The sequence below is a fragment of the Xenopus laevis genome, chromosome 8S, assembly GCF_017654675.1.
Source record: "Xenopus laevis strain J_2021 chromosome 8S, Xenopus_laevis_v10.1, whole genome shotgun sequence".
Classification (NCBI taxonomy): domain Eukaryota; kingdom Metazoa; phylum Chordata; class Amphibia; order Anura; family Pipidae; genus Xenopus; species Xenopus laevis.
Window position 1 is genome coordinate 35,896,687 of NC_054386.1, and position 19,701 is coordinate 35,916,387.

The window sequence follows — 19,701 nt, forward strand, 5'->3', positions numbered from 1 at the left end:
ACAAATAAACAGCCCAAAAACATACATTTCCCCATCAACATTTTCCCAATTAACTTAACCTTGTCCTCTTCAAACATAGACTTTTATTTACCGAACTGATCGATGGTGTGGGACAGACATCAAGAGCACTCTGCTGGCACTGACTCTGATGCAGACAGGCTTCACCTTCCATTTTGGCACACCACACACAGTTGTATTGATTATGCAAGGCCTGGCAGCGACTACAGTCTGACTGTCCAACCGAGCAGTTATACAAAACCACTAAAAACAAAAAAGGAAGTTCTACAGATCCACCATAAGAAAGAAGTAGTCTTACAGAGCCAATATAGAAAAGCAGGTGTCATATAGGGCCATTAAGGAAAAACAGGCATTATACAGGGCCATTATAAAAAAGAAGGATTCATACAGGGCTATTATGGAAAAGGAGGCATCATACAGGGCTATTACCGAAAAGCAGGAGTTATACGGGCAATTATGGAAAACAAGGAGTCATACAGCACCATTATGGAAAAGGAGGATTCATACAGAGCCTTTATGGAAAAAGAGGAGTCGGACAGAGCAGTTATGGAAAGGAGGATTCATACAGAACCTTTATGGAAAAGGAGGATTCATACAGAGCCTTTATGGATAGGAGGAGGAAAGCAGCTGGACATACCCAGAATGTCTTCTTTATCATCCACCCGATGGCCATTGCTCGCTATCACATAAACAGTAACTGGATGCTCCAGCACATGTAGTGAATACTCGAACTGTAGACATGATATAAGATAATTAGGAAATATACAGATTATGCAATTAACATAAATCTGCCACTTGCTCAGTAAAAACCGTACAGATTTGGTCCAGCCAGGCATGCAAGATTTAGCCAAATTCCCTACCCACCTTGTGCGTCTGGCAGTGCACTTGAAAAACATCTTTTTCTCCAGTCACATTCTCAATTTGTGCAGGCAGTGGGATTGTGGTGCCATGAGCATCAATTACACAACTATAACCCAGAACATCCTCCTGCAGAAAAGACAGAATAAAATGAGTGGCGTGGAAAAATATGAAGTCACATAGTATGATGATTTACTGAAATCCATAGGTCAGGGCCGGAACTAGGGCTAGGCAGAAGAGGCAGGTGCCTTAGGCACAACAATGTGGGGGCGCTGGGCAGGTGCCTGTTCAATATTCTTCTGCCTACCCCTAGTCCAGATTTGCTCCCCTCTGCAGCTCTCACCTACCCCCTCTGTCCTTCCTCCTTTCCTCCCTGCCCACAAAAGCATGCAAAATGCTAGCAGAACCCAGTTAAATGCTATGGGACCAGAAAAGTATAAATATATATATTATATGTGTTGATAAAACAGACCATTATCCTGAGGGGCCTTAAAAATATTCTGCTGTGTAGCCCAGTTAAATTGTAGCTGGCAAATCACACCTCATACAATTATTTATTAAAGGGCTTGTTCCTCTTTAAGTGAACTTTTAGTATAATGTAGACCATGATATTCTGAGAAAATTTGCGATATTTATTTTTAATCATTTGTAGTTCAGTTATTTAGCTTTTTATTTAGCAGCTCTTCAGTTTGCAGTTTCAGCAATCTGGTTGCCAGGGTCCAAATTACCCTAGCAACCATGCATTGATTTCAATAAGAGACAGGAATATGAATAGGATTGGGGTTGAAAAGAAAGATGAGCGATAAAAAGTAGCAATATCAATACATCTGTAGCCTTGCAGAGCATTTTTTTAGATGGGGTCAGAAGAACACCATTACTTCAAAAACTATGAAAAATAAAAAAATGAAGGCAATTGAAAAGATGCTTAGAGTAAGCCATTCTATAACATACTAAAAGTTAACTTAAAGGTGACCCACTCCTTTAAAGGGACATGAGAATGACAAACTATGAGTAAATTCCATGGACTAGTTCTGCTGTAAAGCTGATCAAACATTCTAAGATTTCAGTTTTGATTTAGTTACTGGGGTCTCTGTATAATTGGAGTTTATGCATGACATTCAGTTTATCTAATAACAGCAATCAGCATGTAATTTCCCACTTATATTATATTCCTGTACAGAATACCATTTGCCCAGGTGGGATTTATGTAAAAGTAAAGCCATCAGTTGTTCTCGCACCTTAAGTAGTTGTAAATTACGTCCAATGAGATCCAGTTCTCTCTCTATACCAACAGGGATCAATGACGACCCAACAACACGCTCTATCCTTGGGCAAGCGTCTGGACCACCCTGCTGTCATCAAACAGATGTGTAAGTGTGTGTGTGTGTGTGTGTATATATATATATATATATATATATATATATATATATATATATATATATATATATATATATATATATATATATATATATATATATATATATATATATACACATACATACATACATATATATATATATATATACACATACATACATACATATATATATATATATATATATATATATATATATATATATATATTTATTTCTAAAGTAAACACCCCAATAGTATGTTTAAATGCCCCAGCTTCTTCTTACTTTTTGATTGTATATGATCTCTTGATATGGGCTGCAGTTTTGTGCATCATGAATGCACTGATAATCATTCACGCACCAATGACAATCCCACTGGCTGCTTACACATCCGGCACACCTACAGGCACAAATCATTTCATTAATCTCTAGCATTTACTACTGTATCTGTGTCCTGCAAGATCAACAGCACTGCAACGGCAATATTAGTATGAAATGGTGGACTGCACCCCTGTAAGGAAAGCTCTTACTTATTGCACATCTTGCTTCTCACCCAAATCATTTTCAATCCAGGGCAGACAAAAGGAAAGGAACAAATTAACATCAGTGACTCATATTTTTAGCCAGGGACAAACGGCATGAGTCATTTTGATGTAGTGGGGATTAAAATATTTTCTATTAAAGGAGAAGGAAAGGTGCTCTTTACTTGGGGGTGCCAAAAGTTAGCGACCCCCAAGTGATTGTATATACTTACCTGACACCCCAGCCCAGTGCTCCTATCAGCAGAAAACTGCACTGGTCCACGGATTCTTCCAGGGAGCCCCACGGAGCAGTCGACTTCCTTCTTCTTCTATATTCTTGTGGGTGCGCATGCGTAGTAGCGCGAAAAGATGAACTTTAGCTCAGATGTATTTAATTCTACTGTGCATGCATCTGCCCCAAGAAATTTGAAGAAAGAAGAAGAAGCCAATCACTCCGTGGTGCTCACTGGAAGAACCCCCGGACTGGTGCATTTTTCTGCTGATACGAGCACCGACCGAGGTGTGAGTTAAGTATCTATAATCACTTACCTAACTTTTGGCACCCCTAATTAAATATGCCTCTTCTTCTCCTTTAATTGCCCTACTCTTCACTTTCATGGTTTCCTTATATGATTTAGTTGCAACTGTTCACCCATTTCCAGAAACAAGCTCTCGTATTTGTTGGTATCCCCCCCAGCAAGACAGGAAGTTCCGTTGTGCTTGCACACCTCACTTCCTCGGTTTCTCTGGATGTGAAAGCCTTTAAAACAGTACTGGTGTAGCACGAAGTAACGTGCCTTCACGTAGGTTTCTGAAAACAGCTAATGAAATGATACGGACATATATATGTATGGAGACTTTCAGATTGAGTTCTCTTTTAGGGAAAATGCATGTAATATAAAGACTACTTGTAAGAGGGTGATCAAGTGTTGAATATGTATCTGAATGGATGTTATGCAAAATTTGTGATTGGCAGAATGTTAAATGGAAATGTGATTGTGGATTGTGCAAAGTGTGAAGTGCTTGGAAATTGTTGTAAATATCTGAATGTAATTACTAGAAACTACCACAAGGTGGCAGTGGTGTCAAACCTATGGTTCAGGAGGTTCCATCCTGGATAGCAGAGCACATGCACAGAGTTAAGAGCAGCACATGCACAGTAAGTGTCAGGGTAGTGTTTAATTGAAGAAGGTATTTAAAGGGGAGACACACCCAAAGGGTTGTTCACATGCATTTGGATTTAGATAGAGAGAGGGCACAAGTGTGAAATACTAGGTATTTCAGATAGTCAGGACTATTTAGCATGGGTAGTTAAGACCCCAACGAGGAGGTAGTGGCATATGTGCCAAGGCTAAGCCAGTGAGGGTGCAAGTGGAAGTTATAGGAAAAAGGACATCCTGAAGGAGGGGGAAAAGAAAAGTCCTATCCGGAGTAGGCCAGAGGGGCATAGGTCGTATGCCGGACTGGTAGGACCGGAAGGTGTCACAAGGAAATTCCTACCCTGAAAGGTCAGTGGTGCACTGGCGTGGTGTCAGCCCGGCTGAAGCAGGGAGGTGGTGAGTAACCCTGGAAAGGGATGTCCTTCGGAAGGTTTTGGGGAAAAACCTTTGTGTGTTTGGAGTGTCGGCTTAGCCAGAAAAGGAGAAGTGTATCATTGCCGTGGATTGTATATCTGTATGCCCTGATGTGTGGAAGAGTCATCTGATGAAAGAAAGTGTGTCCAAATAAACAGTTCAAGTTTGTTTTATCATCAAGAGTGTGGACTTTAATCTTTGGATCAAGTTGGGTTTCCATGGTGACAGTGTTAACCCCTTCCTACCCTTTCATAATTCGGTGTTAACCCTTAACTCCCCTTACATACTTTTATAAGAGGGTATAAATTCCATAGTAAAAATTACTTACGGGGCAGTTACGGCCAACTTCATCACAGCCTCGCAGTCATAAAATGAAAAATTCATCTCCACTACGATGATATTCTCAAATGTGAGAGCTAGCCGCATTACCACATGATCTGAAGTAGAAAATAATAATATATCATACAGGTATCAGAACCGGGGGCTGGGGGAATGTTTACCCCCTGAATTTATATGTGGGAAGATGGGACCAGGCAAGCTTAGCCATTCTAAACCCTCTCCCTCCCAAACTTATACTAATCTTCTGCAGCCTCAGGTTAAAGGGGTTGCTCACCTTTAACTCACCTTTAAAATAACTGTTAGTATGATGTAGAGATTGGTTTTCATTTTTTTACTATTTGTGGATTTTGAGTTATTTAGCTTTTTCCTCAGCAACTCGCCGTTTGCAATTTCAGCAATCTGGTTGCTAAGGTCCAGATTACCCTAGCAACCACACACTGATTTGAATACGGGACTGGAATATGAATAGGAGAGGCCTGAATAGAAAGATGAGTAATGAAAAGTAACAATGACAATACACAGTGTCGGACTGGGACTCCAGGGGCCCACCCAGAAACCTTAAACCAGGGGCCCGCCATAAAATCTTAGACCAGGGGCCCACTCTCAATACGAATATTCTTCATCGCCTGAATCAACCTCTATTCTCCTAGTCTGCTCTCTTTATCCTATAATCAAATATTCCATCTATTTAGCCTCTTTGTTCTCATATAAATAGGGAATGGCCATGAAATAAGCCAAAATTTTAGCAGCATGAGGGCCCACTGACACCTGGGCCCACCGGGAGTTTTCCTGGTATCCTGGTGGGCCAGTCCGACACTGACAATACATGTGGAGCCTTACAGAGCATTTGTTTTTAGATGGGGTCATTGACCCCTATTTTAAAGCTGGAAGGAGGCAAAAGAACAAGGTAAATAACTCAAAAACTATAAAATATAAATAATAAAACCTACTGCAAAGTTGCTAGTATAACATACAATAAGTTTCCTCAAAGGTGAACTGCCCCTTTAAGCATTTGTACATTTAAGTCTATTTATAAAAATGGTCTACACTTGGGGGTCCCTACTAGTCGGATTATACAGTAGCTGGTCATAGAAGTGAATGTACCATTGTACGAATTGACGGTTCATGCGATTTACGTGGGGATCATCACAACATTTAAGGTACCATGGTGATCAGTTGTTTAGTCAGACAGGTTAAAAGATTTCTGATGGCTAATTTCTCTGCATGTATTGCCTGACGATGTCAATGGGTGACTGTCACTACTATCTGTCAGACATAACTGTCGTATTCGTTCTTTTACTACTTTATTTAATCTGAATGGTTAGTGGCAGGTTGCAAAATTAGCAAGCTTAAGTAGCTGTATGTTTATAACATGTACCTTTCTCTTATTTTCCTTCTCTTACTTTGGCCAAATCATTGCAATCTGGCCCCAAGTGATTATAATATCTATAAAAGTTAGGTAATTTTATCCTACATCTTTTCACCAACATTTTACAACCTACTTTACTTTTCTCGCACTGCACAAAACATCATACAGCATAATATTTAATGGCACAGAGACTATTGAGGAAAATAAATAATAGACTGCTTGTGGTCCAGTAACCCATAGCAACCAGAAGGTAACACTGACTGATTGCAAAGGTTGTACTTTCTATTCCATTACCCTGTATGTTTTTAGGACATTTCAGTAATAGAGGAAATGGGAAGCAGTTGAGTTAAACATCACCCTGGCGAGTGTGAGTCATGCCCAAAGCTGTGCACAATCATTGACACATACAGATTCAGATGACATTATATGGAGCATATGACCAACTTCCCTTCTGTAAGGGACTGAAATACATTTAGGAACTTAATCTCCTGGCAAAGAGCTTGTTACCAAATCAACATCAAAGTTATTCTGAAGACCTCTATCGGGCAAAACGTTTGATTTGAAAGATAACCAAAGTGGTATAAAGGTGATACCTTTATTGGCTAGCTAAGATGAGAAGCATCAAGCTTTTAGAACATATCCGTTCCTCTTTCAAAGCCAATTATCAGAACTTTTTTGAGAGTACATTATAGTGATCAACCTTATATCAAGATTAGTTTCTATTTTGCTTCTGTCCAACCTAGATTTTAAACTGCTATGTGGTAGCTATCAAAATAGATTGAGGGGTATGTAGAGATCTCTTCTTATAATTCCTTTACTGCTTACCATTCTATCATCATTCCCTCTCGTACTGATATTTTATTTTATCAATTGAATAGCCAACTGATTGCAATGGCCACTGATGTATTTGGGAGACACTAATGACCACAATGGCATAGACACCAACAGCTCTTATATTAACCACAAGGGCCAGGTGGTACACTGTTTACTACCCAGTCTTAACTACACCAGAGTCCCCAACATTCACTCTATAAATTAACTTTTTCTTTATGTGGAAGCTTTCGTATTGTGCTGTCCATCTCTCCGGTGTGAAAGGCTTTGAGACCATTTAGCCCTAACTTTTTTTACTCCACTGTGTAACCTGACTTACTGCGTCCTACTCACCTTTCCCTGGCTCATTGGGGGGCAGCTCATCTGGCATAGGTGTCCTGCAGGTGACATGGTCATCTATTATATGAGCTTCATTAGATACGTTATCAAAGAAGCATTTCCAACTGCTCTGTTGTTCCACAAAAGGCAACCTAGGTACTGTCAACGTGACCTGAGATAAAATATGGGGATAGGCAAAGCATTTAAATGACACATAAACGTATACTCAGCCACCAGTAAGTCAGTAACACCATCCACCTATAAACACCCATAGCAATGATCATCCAAAGGAAAACCACCGCCATCCACAGAGAAAGACCCCAGAGCCACAGTCATCCTTACAGCAACATTATATAGTCTTTTTCAATTATATAGACATGACTCCCACTACCATTACATTACATATTCAGCTATTCCACTACAACACTCAGCTTACCTGTGTCTCCTGTGTTCGGCTCTGGTTGGGTGGCGTAATGTCTTCAATCACTAAACATTTTTCCTCTTTATCGTAACTCCACAAATAGTGTTTCTCTTTGGTGTAATCCGCACACTTCTGTTTCTCTGTGCACCTGAACAGCAGGAGAATAATTAGTCACACAACGAAAGAATGAGCCTTGGGCTCTGTACCCTCCTGTTGCCAAAAATAATTCATATTGCATTATATTTCCTCCTGTGTGTTCCTAGGAATCTACCTTGCAGGACCCAAAGGATTTAAAACTTACTATCTGACTTTGCTTGCCAACAAGAGATCCTTCTTTGGCAACTGCATGAAACCCTGGCTGCACAACCTACCTTCCTTGCAGGACACACCAGCCACAGAAAGGGTCTCCAGCGGCAAGACAGAAGTCACAGGATGAATAGCTGGAACATTCAGCAACAGGCATCTTGGTTACCTGGGTGGAGAGAAAAGTGGAATGAGAGCCCTACTCTAAATGGGAACAGCAAGCATCAGATATACTTAATCAAGTTCTACTGGTATAATAACCTGAGCTCTGCAATACTGGTGGCCAGAAAACAATGGAGCTATTGTATCACATAATTGGAATGTGAACCAATAAATCAAAAAATAAGGATAATTAGGTAAGTCAAGGCTATGAGCATGTGGGACACTGTAAATACCACCATAAAATTAGGGGTTCTGACTGAAGTGGGAGCGACCTTTGGTTTGCAATAAAAAATATAAAAAGCAAGTTTTACAGTAATAATTATAGAGCAGCCATTGTTATACTATTACTGACAGTATTCTGTGAACACTTCAGTAAAAAGCTGGAAATCAGACCTTTGAGTCTTATGACCAGTATAAAAGCACGAGGCCTGGCCCAACTCTACACGTAGACTCCTACTTTTGGTTTGAGTTCATCAAACCTTCAGCCCATGTAAGATAAGATGTACTCTACCACCCTGCATATTATGCAGTCGTATCATATTTCCATGGCCTATATAAACCCACCTCCAGACGTAGGCTTTTATATGGCTTTTATCAGGTGTACAGATCATATAATATTATTCAGTGGTGTAATTGTATGACCCTAGGCCCCCCCACAAGGAATAACATTTTAGGTCCTTTCCTATGCGTGAACGCAACTTACAAACCATCCCTCTGCCAGTTCTCACCAGGTCCTCTTTCTCCCTGGGCCCCACAATAGACATGCTACTATCAGAGAAAGCAGACCCTGTGGCTGCAGGGAGGCCCACGAGTTATAGGGGCCCCATGAGGCCCTAATATATATACAATTTGAATAAATATTGGTAAAACAGGTCAACCTCATTTTGGGCCTGAAAAGTAATCTGCAGTGGGCCCAATAATATCTCATTACGCTAATGACTACCATTATTACTATCCTTCATTTATATAGCTGCAAAATGTTACACTGCACTCTTCAAAAGCTATTTAACATTCTTATCAGTCTCTGCCCCAGTGGAGCTTACAATCTAAGGTCCCTATCACACACTAAGGCCAATTTCATCAGGAGCCAATGAAGATGCCCTTATGTGTTTTTGGGTACAGGAGAAAACTGCAGCACCCAAAGGAAATCAACACAGGCACACACATGAAATATTCCATTCTAGCACAGAGAATACCAAGTCACTTTCCTACCTTTGATTCAGTCATAACATAGAGCTGCTTTGCCTTGTCATCAAGAATGAGGTCAGGGTTGACAGGAGACCCTTGTGAAGAGGTCACTGTACTGTACACTGCTCCTGTATTCGAGGACACAAATGCCTGCAACAGAGACGCATGTTGTGTAGCTTTTCAAGCTTTGTCTCTGCTTCTAAGCACAATAACATTATTTAAAGCAACAGCAAAGCCACTTCCTTCACTTGACATAATTCAGTGGTATAGGACATTGCAAGATTCACTTATGGAGCGTAAGGGACAAATCATATAATTGACGTAAAGGCAGTAAAAGCCCCATTTTTATTATAAGGTTAAAGATCATTGAAATCTGATCTCCAAAATACCTGGGCAGACAGAGTCACAGTCGGCACCCGACACTGCAAAGAGCGGTGAGAATGATTGTGTAGCACTACTTTCTATGTATACTAATAGATCATTGAAATCTGTGCACTAGCCCAAGGGAGGCGCTCATGCAACCTACTCTGAATTCAGCAGAAATGTAGACAGTACAGGTATGGGATCTGTTATCCAGAATGCCCGGGACCTGGGGTTTTTTGAACAATGGATCTTTCCATTTTATTTCACGGAAACATTAAATAAACCCAAATAGGCTGGTTTTGTTTCCAAAAAGGATTCATTATATCTTAGCTTGGATGAAGTACAATGTACTGTTTTATTATTACAGAGAAAAAGGGAATCATTTTTTAAAATTTGGATCAATTGATTATAATGGAGTCTATGGGAGACTTCCTTTCCAGTAATTGGGAGCTTTCTGGATAACGAGTTTCCAGATAACGGATCTCATACCTGTACTGTATTCAGGGTAAAAATCCATGCTCTGTACTATTTTTTTGGATAACAAAGAGCTGCATTTCAAGTACAAGGTGAAAGTCCAAACACAATTATCTAATAATAAATATATAATAATTTGCCTAATGTACCTTAAACAACCCCCCCCCCAACTCACTTTGTGAATATTTCCAGCGGCATCCCCCAAAAAGGTGACTGTATAAGTGTCTTCTGCCAAAGCTGCCACAGCAGTGAGACTAGGCTGATCCTCAAGCAGTGGCGTTGCTTCAAATGGAATGCGACTGGCTATAGGGCTTGGGGTGTGTTCCCCACCACAATGGAACAACTGAGGGGTATCCTGATTAAGAAAAAAAAGTGATTATTGCAAAACAATTTCCCCTTTCCCACAAATAAAAACTTTGAACTGCTGTTAAAAGAACAACCACCAACTTTTTTGGCTATAGCTTTTAATTTTGATTTTGTTCCCATGTACAGCAGCACTTGTGCTTACTAAGCTCTAATTCACTGTGTCTAAATTCATTCCTATGGAAAGGAAATGTTAAGTAAATTTCCCTTGCTATTTTCTGCACTGGGGGTTCTGGGTACTGAAACATTGACCTTTAAAATAACCCTTACATGATCCGTGACCCATTGATATTATATTTAACGTTAAGTAAATTCCGTCCACATGGCATCATGGGTATCTTTTAATGAATCCAATAAGATAATATTATAAGTGACAGCATGTTCCTGTGCCTTGGTGTGTGTGATATTAAGGGGGTTATTTATCAAAATCAGATTTTTTTTTTTCAGATTTTTTTATATAAGTAAAAAAAAGTCAGACCAAACTAGAATCCTTGATTTGACCTATTGACCTATTTATCATTTAAAAAAAAACAATAAAATCGTTTCGGAAAGAAACAAAAAATGTTTGGGTTTTATGCCAGAAAATCTCTAATTTTTCGTGAAATTTCTTGAAATTCCCAAATTTTTCAGATTTTTGGCCGAAACTCAGCACAGACCATGATATCTTCAAATTTAAAATGGGTCCTTTGCTATTTACTTCTACAGGATCCCAACAGCTTGGAGATGGGAGTATATTCAGACTTTTAGCAGCCTCGGGGTATAATAAATCACGAAAAAATTGAGTTTTGTTTTTCCTCTAAAAATCTGTGCTTTCTAGTGAAAAAACCCTGAATTTTCCATGATTTTTTCATTCAGACTTTAATAAATAAATAACTCCCTAAATATTGAATGATTTGTCGGGTAATACCCGCAAGCTGAATGTTTGGACCACGAACTCCAACTGGTGAGTTCCCTCTTTGTAAATAAGTATGATTTGCCTATACAGCTTTTCTGCACATAATAATTGACTATGTTTTTTTAAAGGTTCTGAGGTCTTTAAACAACTGAGTTCTATAGTGCTTATTTATGGAAATTGTACAGAACATGGGACCCCCTTTTCTGTAGTTCTGGGTCCCCCTATTAGCCACTATGCTTGCTGCCTTTATCGTCAGCCATGGTCCACTTTGGCTTAGGTCATACAAGAAACTTTTGAGACCCAGAGTTACCTTATTAGCTGTTGGCCAGATTATTATTAACATATGTTTATAAAACGCCAAAATATTCGGCAGCGCTGTACAATAAATAAGTGTCTACAAAACATACAAAATCAACCAATAACCAATACAAGAGTTAAAGAAGCTTTTAGTAAAAATATTTTATTCAGAAAGAAACTATATAAATCTCTAATGCTGCCTGATGTAGGTATGGGCTGTAGATGATAGGGAGAAAACACCAGGAAAACTATACCACTGTTGATATCCCAATCAATCTCAATGCATTAGGATGTTTGCAAAGCAGTCACACACTGCATTGTATTCCACCATGTACTCATGCATCACTCTCCTCTCCAGCATGTACCCAATTTGGGAAAATGCTGCTACCCACATGAATCAATCACATACCTTGGAAAGCTTTCCACACTTAGAATTGACTCCATACTCTATTACAGCTTCTTCCTTGTCATTGTCTCCCATGCCGGCATTTGTGTAGCACAGCTCTCGAGCCTTCTCTATCCTCTCCTCTATGTCCACCATTTTGTAGGAGCAAAGAGCTGTCTGACTGCTGGGATTTGGAGTTGGACCATGACTGGTTGCAAAGACTACAAAGAGATCTCTATTCCTTTTCTCCAGATAGGCAGCTTGTGCCAGGTTATAGCCTCCTTGGCAGATGAGAGGCACCTCAACGTAAGAGTAAAGGTGGATATCCCCAGTGCAAACACTGCCTAGATAGGTATTGTAATCCATTTGGGACTTTGAACCTCGTCGGAAAAACAAAAAGTAGACATGATTTTTATTGGAGAAAATACCCACAAATGTGTTGTTGTAATCCGAAAAGTCTCCCACTACCAGTTTTCCAAGACCATCGTTGGAGAATACAGGAGCCTTCCCTAGTTGCCTTATTGTTATTGGGGGTATGCCACTTGACAATCTAGCTGTCAGGCCCCTTCCGACAAACAGAAGTGGATTGTTGTCCAATGACCCTTCTACTATTCCCACGGTTGTGACTTTGGGGTCATTGGCAGCTACAAACTGATTGTCCCCAGGATCGATTGTCTGAAATATAATATCAGTGATGTTACTTAACCTCCTTTTCTCGCAGATGCCCTGAAAGACTTGACCACAGGTTATAAGTTCGCTACCATTATCATTAACAGTCAGCAGCTTATTAGTGTTGGGGGTCAGAGAGGCTTGAGGACAATCCTTAAGTTCTTTAAATGGAAGGCACTCTGGGCTGTCTTCTCTTGGGCCCGTGGAGTCCTCAAAGAGAAGTTGTAGATCCGGGGAAAGCTGGAAAATCCAGTTGACTGCCCCAATGTAGATGAAGCCTGACGTGGGATCACGTGCCATATGGTTGAAAGTGACATTGGGCCTGAGGAAAGAGGGGGCAGAAAAAACCAGAAGACAGCTGCAGAGGAATGAAAGCAAAAGAGGAGCCAGGCCCAGCATAACGATGAGCTGCCAGGGAGAAAAAAAATAAAGATATAAACAGTATATATACAATAATATATATATATATATATATATATATATATATATATATATATATATATATATATATATATATATATATATATATATAAAATTTATGCACACCCACCTAAATCTAACTGGCATATCTTGGTGCTATCTCCAAGCTAGGGACAGCCCCAGGGGTGATCCTGACCCCCCTCTCCCGCTTAAACCATCAGCGTCGGATTGGGTTCAAGGTGGGCCATGTCGCTAGTGCAATGAGCGCAACATCGCTCTCTAGACTAGCAGAGCCGAATTTTCCACTTAAAACACTGAAATTTGGCTCTTACAAGAGTCGGCTTTTTGACGTCCATTGTAACTGGCCATTTGCTGCCGCCTTAGTCAAGGTTCTTACCTTGCCTCATGGCAGGAGCAGCCCTGGACAGCCCTATAAATTACATGTTTTTTCTCTTTATTCTCTCTGAAAGGTTTGTTATTTGAAGTTTCCCTTTAATCACCTTCCTTCCATTTCATGACAAGAAGTGAAAACAGTAGGAAGCCAAAAACAAAATACTGCTTTCAATAGCAATTACATTTACAAACAACTATAAAATCTTTACATACTATATATTGGAAAGTTCTTTAGAATTACATTTCATTCTACAGAGTTAGATGTTTGCAATTTCTTTAGTTAACCTGAGCTTTTGGCTCCCCCAAACAAACCTTCTCAGGAATTAATCTTTTTAGATTTAATCAGATAAGACTGTAGGAGGAAACTGCAATTTCCCATGTAAAGACAACATCCCAGTTGCGTGAATTCACAGTTTGATATTAAAAACACAAAAACAGGTTGGAGTTTTGGGAACAGATCTCCTTATTACATAGTCGGCATCTGGCATAGGATTTCAAATTTTCTGTGGACCATTAACACACTAACAAACAATGAGAATTTTAAAAAATATATAAATATAAAAAAGTCAAAAATATAAATTAGCCATTTAAGAAAAAGCGTTATTAAGTATTCAGCACAGTTTAGAGGATTATCTATAATTGCAACAGATCCCCTCTAACAGTGTTTTGACATTTGTTTCTCAGTGGGTTGTACAAAAAAAAAGGTTCAGTTTGTGGGCTACAAAGTAGGCAGGCTTTTGTTGTGAAAAGGCAGGGTTTGGGGATTATGGCCATGACTGGGGAGGATCTGGGGTGTGATCATGGCCATGCATTCACGGTTGCAAACCAAAAATATGGAAACCCCAAGAAAAAGTCTTCCAATCAAATGATTATAAAAGTAAAAAAAAAGGTTATACAGGTATGGGACCTGTTATTCAGAATGCTCGGGACCTGTCAGTATGGCAGAAGATATTTGCCTGTGATCAACTCCTGCTTAAAATACAATACACTCCCCTTTATTAGCCGCATTACACTGATAGCCATATAACACAGTTTTGGGTATTATTGCCTATGTGGAATGTGCCAGAGTAAGAAGTATGACAGCTTTCATACAGCAAAAGAGTAAGTAGTATGACAGCTTTCATACAGCAAAATGTTTAATATCACACAAATTTTTGTGCCACCTGCCAGCCTAGCCACTACTGGCGCTGCCCCCTTGTCTCTATATGTCAAGGGGCTTCCGGAACCCTAGCCATAATCCATCTACAAATATTACTTGTGTGTGCAGCTATGCCCTTCTCCTGCCAATCCTTCAAATTACTAACGCTGTAGGGATGCACCGAATCCAGGATTCGGTCCGGGATTCGGCCTTTTTCAGCAGAATTCGGATTCGGTCGGATCCTTGTGCCAGGCCGAACCAAATCTGAATCCTAATTTGCATATGTAAATTTGCGGAATCACTTGACTTTCCGTCACAAAAGAAGCTTTTTTACCACTTTTTCCTTTCCTGCCCCAAATTTGCATATGCAAATTAGGATTCGGTTCGGTATTCGGCCGAATCTTTCACCAAGAATTCAGGGATTCGGCTGAATCCAAAATAGTGGATTTGGTGCATCCCTAGTAGGAAGCCAACCCTTTCCGCACACTAACTTCAGCGAATTGCACCACAGGGTGCCATGTCCCACAATGACTTGATTGCAAAATAGATTTTGCTTCTGTATCAGCTTCAATATATTTTATGTGAATTAGGCAGATAAAATGAAAAAAAAAAAAATCTTTATTTGTGGCATCAGGGCTACAACAATATTTGTATTTCATATAGGAAGGAGCCAGCAGTATAACAGCTCAGTCGATCTTGGAAATAAGCCCATCTGACACCATAAGGATTTTGTGGGTTCTGTCACAATAATACATTTACACACAAGCCAGACTTCAGGACGGTCACAAAAAAATAAATAAGCAAGTTAAGTGGAAACCTCAAGAATGAGTCTACGCCTAACTGATACATGTGATTGTCACAAGGTTATATTAATAGGAAGCTTAGAACAACTAGCTGCATCCCTGAATACATATTTATATGTAGGCGAGAATAACAAAAAGATAACAAAACCACTCATGCTCTGAATGATGTTCTAGTAGTGATACAGTGGTATTAAAGGTGTCTTTTATAAAAATGTTGGTCAGTTAATAAGCAGGAAAGCATATAATCATATTGGGCCTCGTTTACCAAGTACGAGGCAAAAAGCGAACACAAATCACAATGTTTGGTGCACTTTGCATCCTGCTCCACACGCTGTGTTGCAGGTTTTTTTGCTTTCATGAAAGGTCAGCGAGGGTGTCCTGTGGGCTTCGCCATGGATGCCGCAAGTATGACCATCATTCAGATGCAGTGCCATGGGGACGGCTGCCTTTCTCCTGAGTTTTTATGCAAGGGGACCCCCAGTGCTAGAATTATGGGTAAGCAGAAGGGGCATGTGCTTAGCCTTGGCTTTGGCTAATTGTGCCTGTGAGGCACGGTTGCGATGTAAACTCACCGTTGAGCATCACCATTCCCACTTGCCCACTCATCACCCCCAGATCACCAGCAGGGGATTTGCCTTGGGCGCTGCTTCGGATTAACCTGGCACTGGGAACCCCTGAAGTAATGCCCCATACAGGGTGCAATTTTGCTCTTACACTTAAAAGTTGTAACCTTAGCTTGCAAAAAAAATCTACCTATAAAAATAGCAAATAACATTATAAAAGCAATGTTGCTGCAACACATTCAGATGGGGGGATAGAAGTAATACAAAATGAAGAGCAATAGAAAAGCTGCTATGAGTGGCTTAGCTTATATCGTACTAAATGTTTGTTTTAAATTTAGAATTCAATACTTTGCTAAGTTGACGTTTGTTTCAGTATGTGGTGAGAACCAGCTAGGACCAGTGTAACCAATAAAAACCCACACCTTATAAACCCGTGCACTGCTCATCCTCATAATGCATCTGTCCCTTTCATGTTGGCAATGCCACACCAAACACTGATGAAATAAAAACGATTAGTGTCCCTTGTGGACACCCCCCTTCAGTAATCACACTAAGTGCTTCCAGGGAGGTCTACAAAAGGGAACCACAGACCTCCATACAATGCGCTGTCACGAACGAACACAAACCTTTCTTCTTTTCGAATGGGAAATCGGTGGCTGTCTGGACGCTCTTCATTTTATATATTTAAATTTCTATTACAGGTATGAGACCCTTTAACTGGAAACCCATTATCCAGAAAGCTCCAAATTACAGAAAGACCTTCTCCCATAGACTCCATTATAATAAAATAATCCAATTTTTTTTTTTAAAACCGTTTACTTTTTCTCTGTAATAATAAAACAGTAGCTTGTACTAGATCCCAACTAAGATATAATTAATCCTTATTGGAAGCAAAACCTTGGGTTTATTTAATGTTTACATGATTTTCTAGTAGACGTAAGGTATGAAGATCCAAATTACAGAAAGATACATTATCCTGAAAACCTCAGGTCCAAAGAATTCTGGATAACAGGTCTCATACCTGTATAGATAAAGTAATCCAGTCTTTATAGGGAAGCAACATTTCAGAATAGGAATAAGCAGTGGTTGGAATTCCATTTTAAAAACACTTTCTTGTATTTTCTGATATCCTGATCCTAAGTTTAACCTCAGTCTGTCAAAGGCTGTTGATTGAAAAGTGACAAACTGCTAATTTTCTACAGTCGCTTCACATTAGGGATAACTGGAAACGTACAACTACAGTGCACCTGCTGGGATGTGTGCTGTTCTCCTTCCGATACCTGCTGTCCACAATGGGAAGCTACTGGCTACAATAACGTATAAATTGTTGAGTCGCTGTCATGGCTACAAATAGCTTTAAAATTAGCTTGACATAAATCTCAGCTGTTATAAACTTCCATCCACCTCTATCATTATAGGAATTGTATCTTTTAACAGCTGGAGCGCTCTGTTTAACAACGGGGAGTAATGTAGGATTCTATGAAACCACAAACGCACAGCCTCTATAACACTGGGTTAACCTTGTTCAATTAAACAGCTACTATGAGTTACAAGTTATTATAACCAAACACTTCTTCAACTTAAAAATTTTTTTTAAAGGACCTATAAAATGATACATATGTATATATAATTCCATACTTAGCAGGTTACAGTGTTACACAAGACACAAGGCATACACAAAGGCAAAGGTACTCACACAAGCAGGCACTTCTAGTGGATGAGAAACAAACACCGGGAGAAGCCCTTAAGCAGAGAAACAATAGACAGATGTGCCTATGTGGTGGGGACCTTGGTTTCCCCAAGGGGATCTGGCACATGAATGGATGGAGCGGAAACAGCAAATAGCTTCAGGATTGGGCATCTCTTTGTGTGCTCTGACCTCCCTACTGCAAGTGCATCTGCTACATGGGGAGCATGGTGACATCCCCTCGTACAGACCCAAGCCTAAATGCTTAACCCATTATCTGCCATAGGCATCAGCGCAAAACTCTTCTGCCACTGTCGCCTTCCATAGACACTAACTTTCCTAAGGGGAAGCCCTGTGCTGAATTAAGAGGGTGGGGCAAAGAGAAACAAGAGCCAGCTTGAGAGTGCCAGATGATGACATATTATTATAAATGACTCCACTGTCAACCCCACACACACTGCGATTCCATATCATAACAACGCCCCTACTGTCCCAAACAAGCACAGACAATGGCTCAGACGCACATATTCATGTACAAACAGTGCCACGCTTGTGTATGACATCTGAGCAGCTCTAACATACTGGCCAATGGCTCTCTGTCTGTCCCCAAACAAAAGCCATATCTATACTTAGCTTAGCTGCTAGCACTATTAATCCAACAATTCTCCTGTACCAATAAAGCTCTAAACCTCCGTTTTGTAAGATTATACTAAGGCAGGGATCCCCAACCTTTTTACCTATGAGTCACATTCATAAGTAAAAAGAGTTGGTGAGCAAAAATGTTCCTGGGGATGACAAATAAGGGCTGTGATTGGCTATTTGGTAACCCCTATGTGGACTGGAAGCCTTTTAAACGTGCCATCAAACCTGGGATTCAAAAATAAGCACCTGCTTTGAGGCCACTGAGAGCAACAGCAACATGTTGCTCACAAACCACTGGTTGGGGATCACTGTTCTAAGGGGATCCAACCTAATTTGGCAATTTAGACCCCACTCAGTGCAGACCAAATTATGCACCTTGATTTTGTATTGTAGGAAACTTCATATTAGCTAAAGGGGATCATGGGGGGACCCTGCTAAATGGCAAGAACACTCCCCTTATCGAGTAGCAGTTCCCAATAATTTTACACCTACCCCATTCCCTATAATGAGCATCAAGCTCTTATTAAAAAAAGTCCGTCAACTGTGCCAAGCCCAACTCACTTCCCATACTAAGTGGAATGCCCTCCACCCCACCTAAGGGCTATTCCACACGGGGAGATAGCCTTGCGTTTGCGGTCGCGGCGACAAAGCGCCGCGCCAGTCGCCGCGACCGGCGCAGGCGACAGTTTTGTATGGGCGCCTATGTAAAAACGCCTGTGCTAACCACACGAGGCGATGCGCTTTTCAACAGTCGCCTGAAAATGCCTCGCCAGGCTTTTTCAGGCGACTGTTGAAAAGCGCATCGCCTCGTGTGGTTAGCACAGGCGTTTTTACATAGGCGCCCATACAAAACTGTCGCCTGCGCCGGTCGCGGCGACTGGCGCGGCGCTTTGTCGCCGCGACCGCAAACGCAGGGCTATCTCCCCGTGTGGACTAGCCCTAACAGGGGCATAATGATAGAGGTAGTAGACCATGGAACTGCTGGACGGCCCACGAGCAGTGTTCCTTTTAATTTATTGGGGCTTATGTGCAAATAACGTTTATTAAAATTGTGTGCATTTAAGTGGGAGAGCTGGAATAAATACAAAACAATTTATAATGAATTTCTTGGTGAGCACCACAATTTGTTGTGTGCACTGGAATAAAAATGTGTGTGTTCATGGACACATACAGGGGCAATCGCACCACCTAGACGGCACCCAGGCCCCCGGAGATCATAGTTCCATTACTAGACACATGCATACCCATTGACCATTATATATAGGGATTCTGACTGGTAAGCAACATGCCACCTAAGAACTGACAAGCTTGCCTTATTCTCCTGTCAAGCCTACCTAACTCACCCTACTGAG

The 19,701-nt window shown here is 40.5% G+C and overlaps 1 protein-coding gene across 3 annotated transcripts in view; it reads right to left on the reverse strand.

The window, feature by feature from the left end:
- plxnb3.S (plexin B3 S homeolog) overlaps positions 1–19,701 on the reverse strand; it is a 46,007-nt gene that overhangs the window by 14,636 nt on the left and 11,670 nt on the right. The window contains exons 1-13 of one of the 3 annotated variants that reach the window (XM_041574506.1): positions 17,717–17,982; positions 12,059–13,111; positions 10,270–10,449; positions 9,282–9,407; positions 7,976–8,076; positions 7,620–7,752; positions 7,199–7,355; positions 4,655–4,763; positions 2,517–2,631; positions 2,115–2,228; positions 883–1,005; positions 656–749; positions 92–261 (exon numbers count right to left, since the gene is read on the reverse strand). In XM_041574506.1, the coding sequence (XP_041430440.1) occupies positions 92–261; positions 656–749; positions 883–1,005; positions 2,115–2,228; positions 2,517–2,631; positions 4,655–4,763; positions 7,199–7,355; positions 7,620–7,752; positions 7,976–8,076; positions 9,282–9,407; positions 10,270–10,449; positions 12,059–13,102 (2,466 nt within the window). In that variant the 5' untranslated portion in view covers positions 13,103–13,111; positions 17,717–17,982. Of the gene's footprint in view, positions 1–91; positions 262–655; positions 750–882; positions 1,006–2,114; positions 2,229–2,516; positions 2,632–4,654; positions 4,764–7,198; positions 7,356–7,619; positions 7,753–7,975; positions 8,077–9,281; positions 9,408–10,269; positions 10,450–12,058; positions 13,112–17,716; positions 17,983–19,701 lie in introns of those variants that run through there. The other 2 variants (XM_018232772.2, XM_018232771.2) reach the window with 2 other exon arrangements.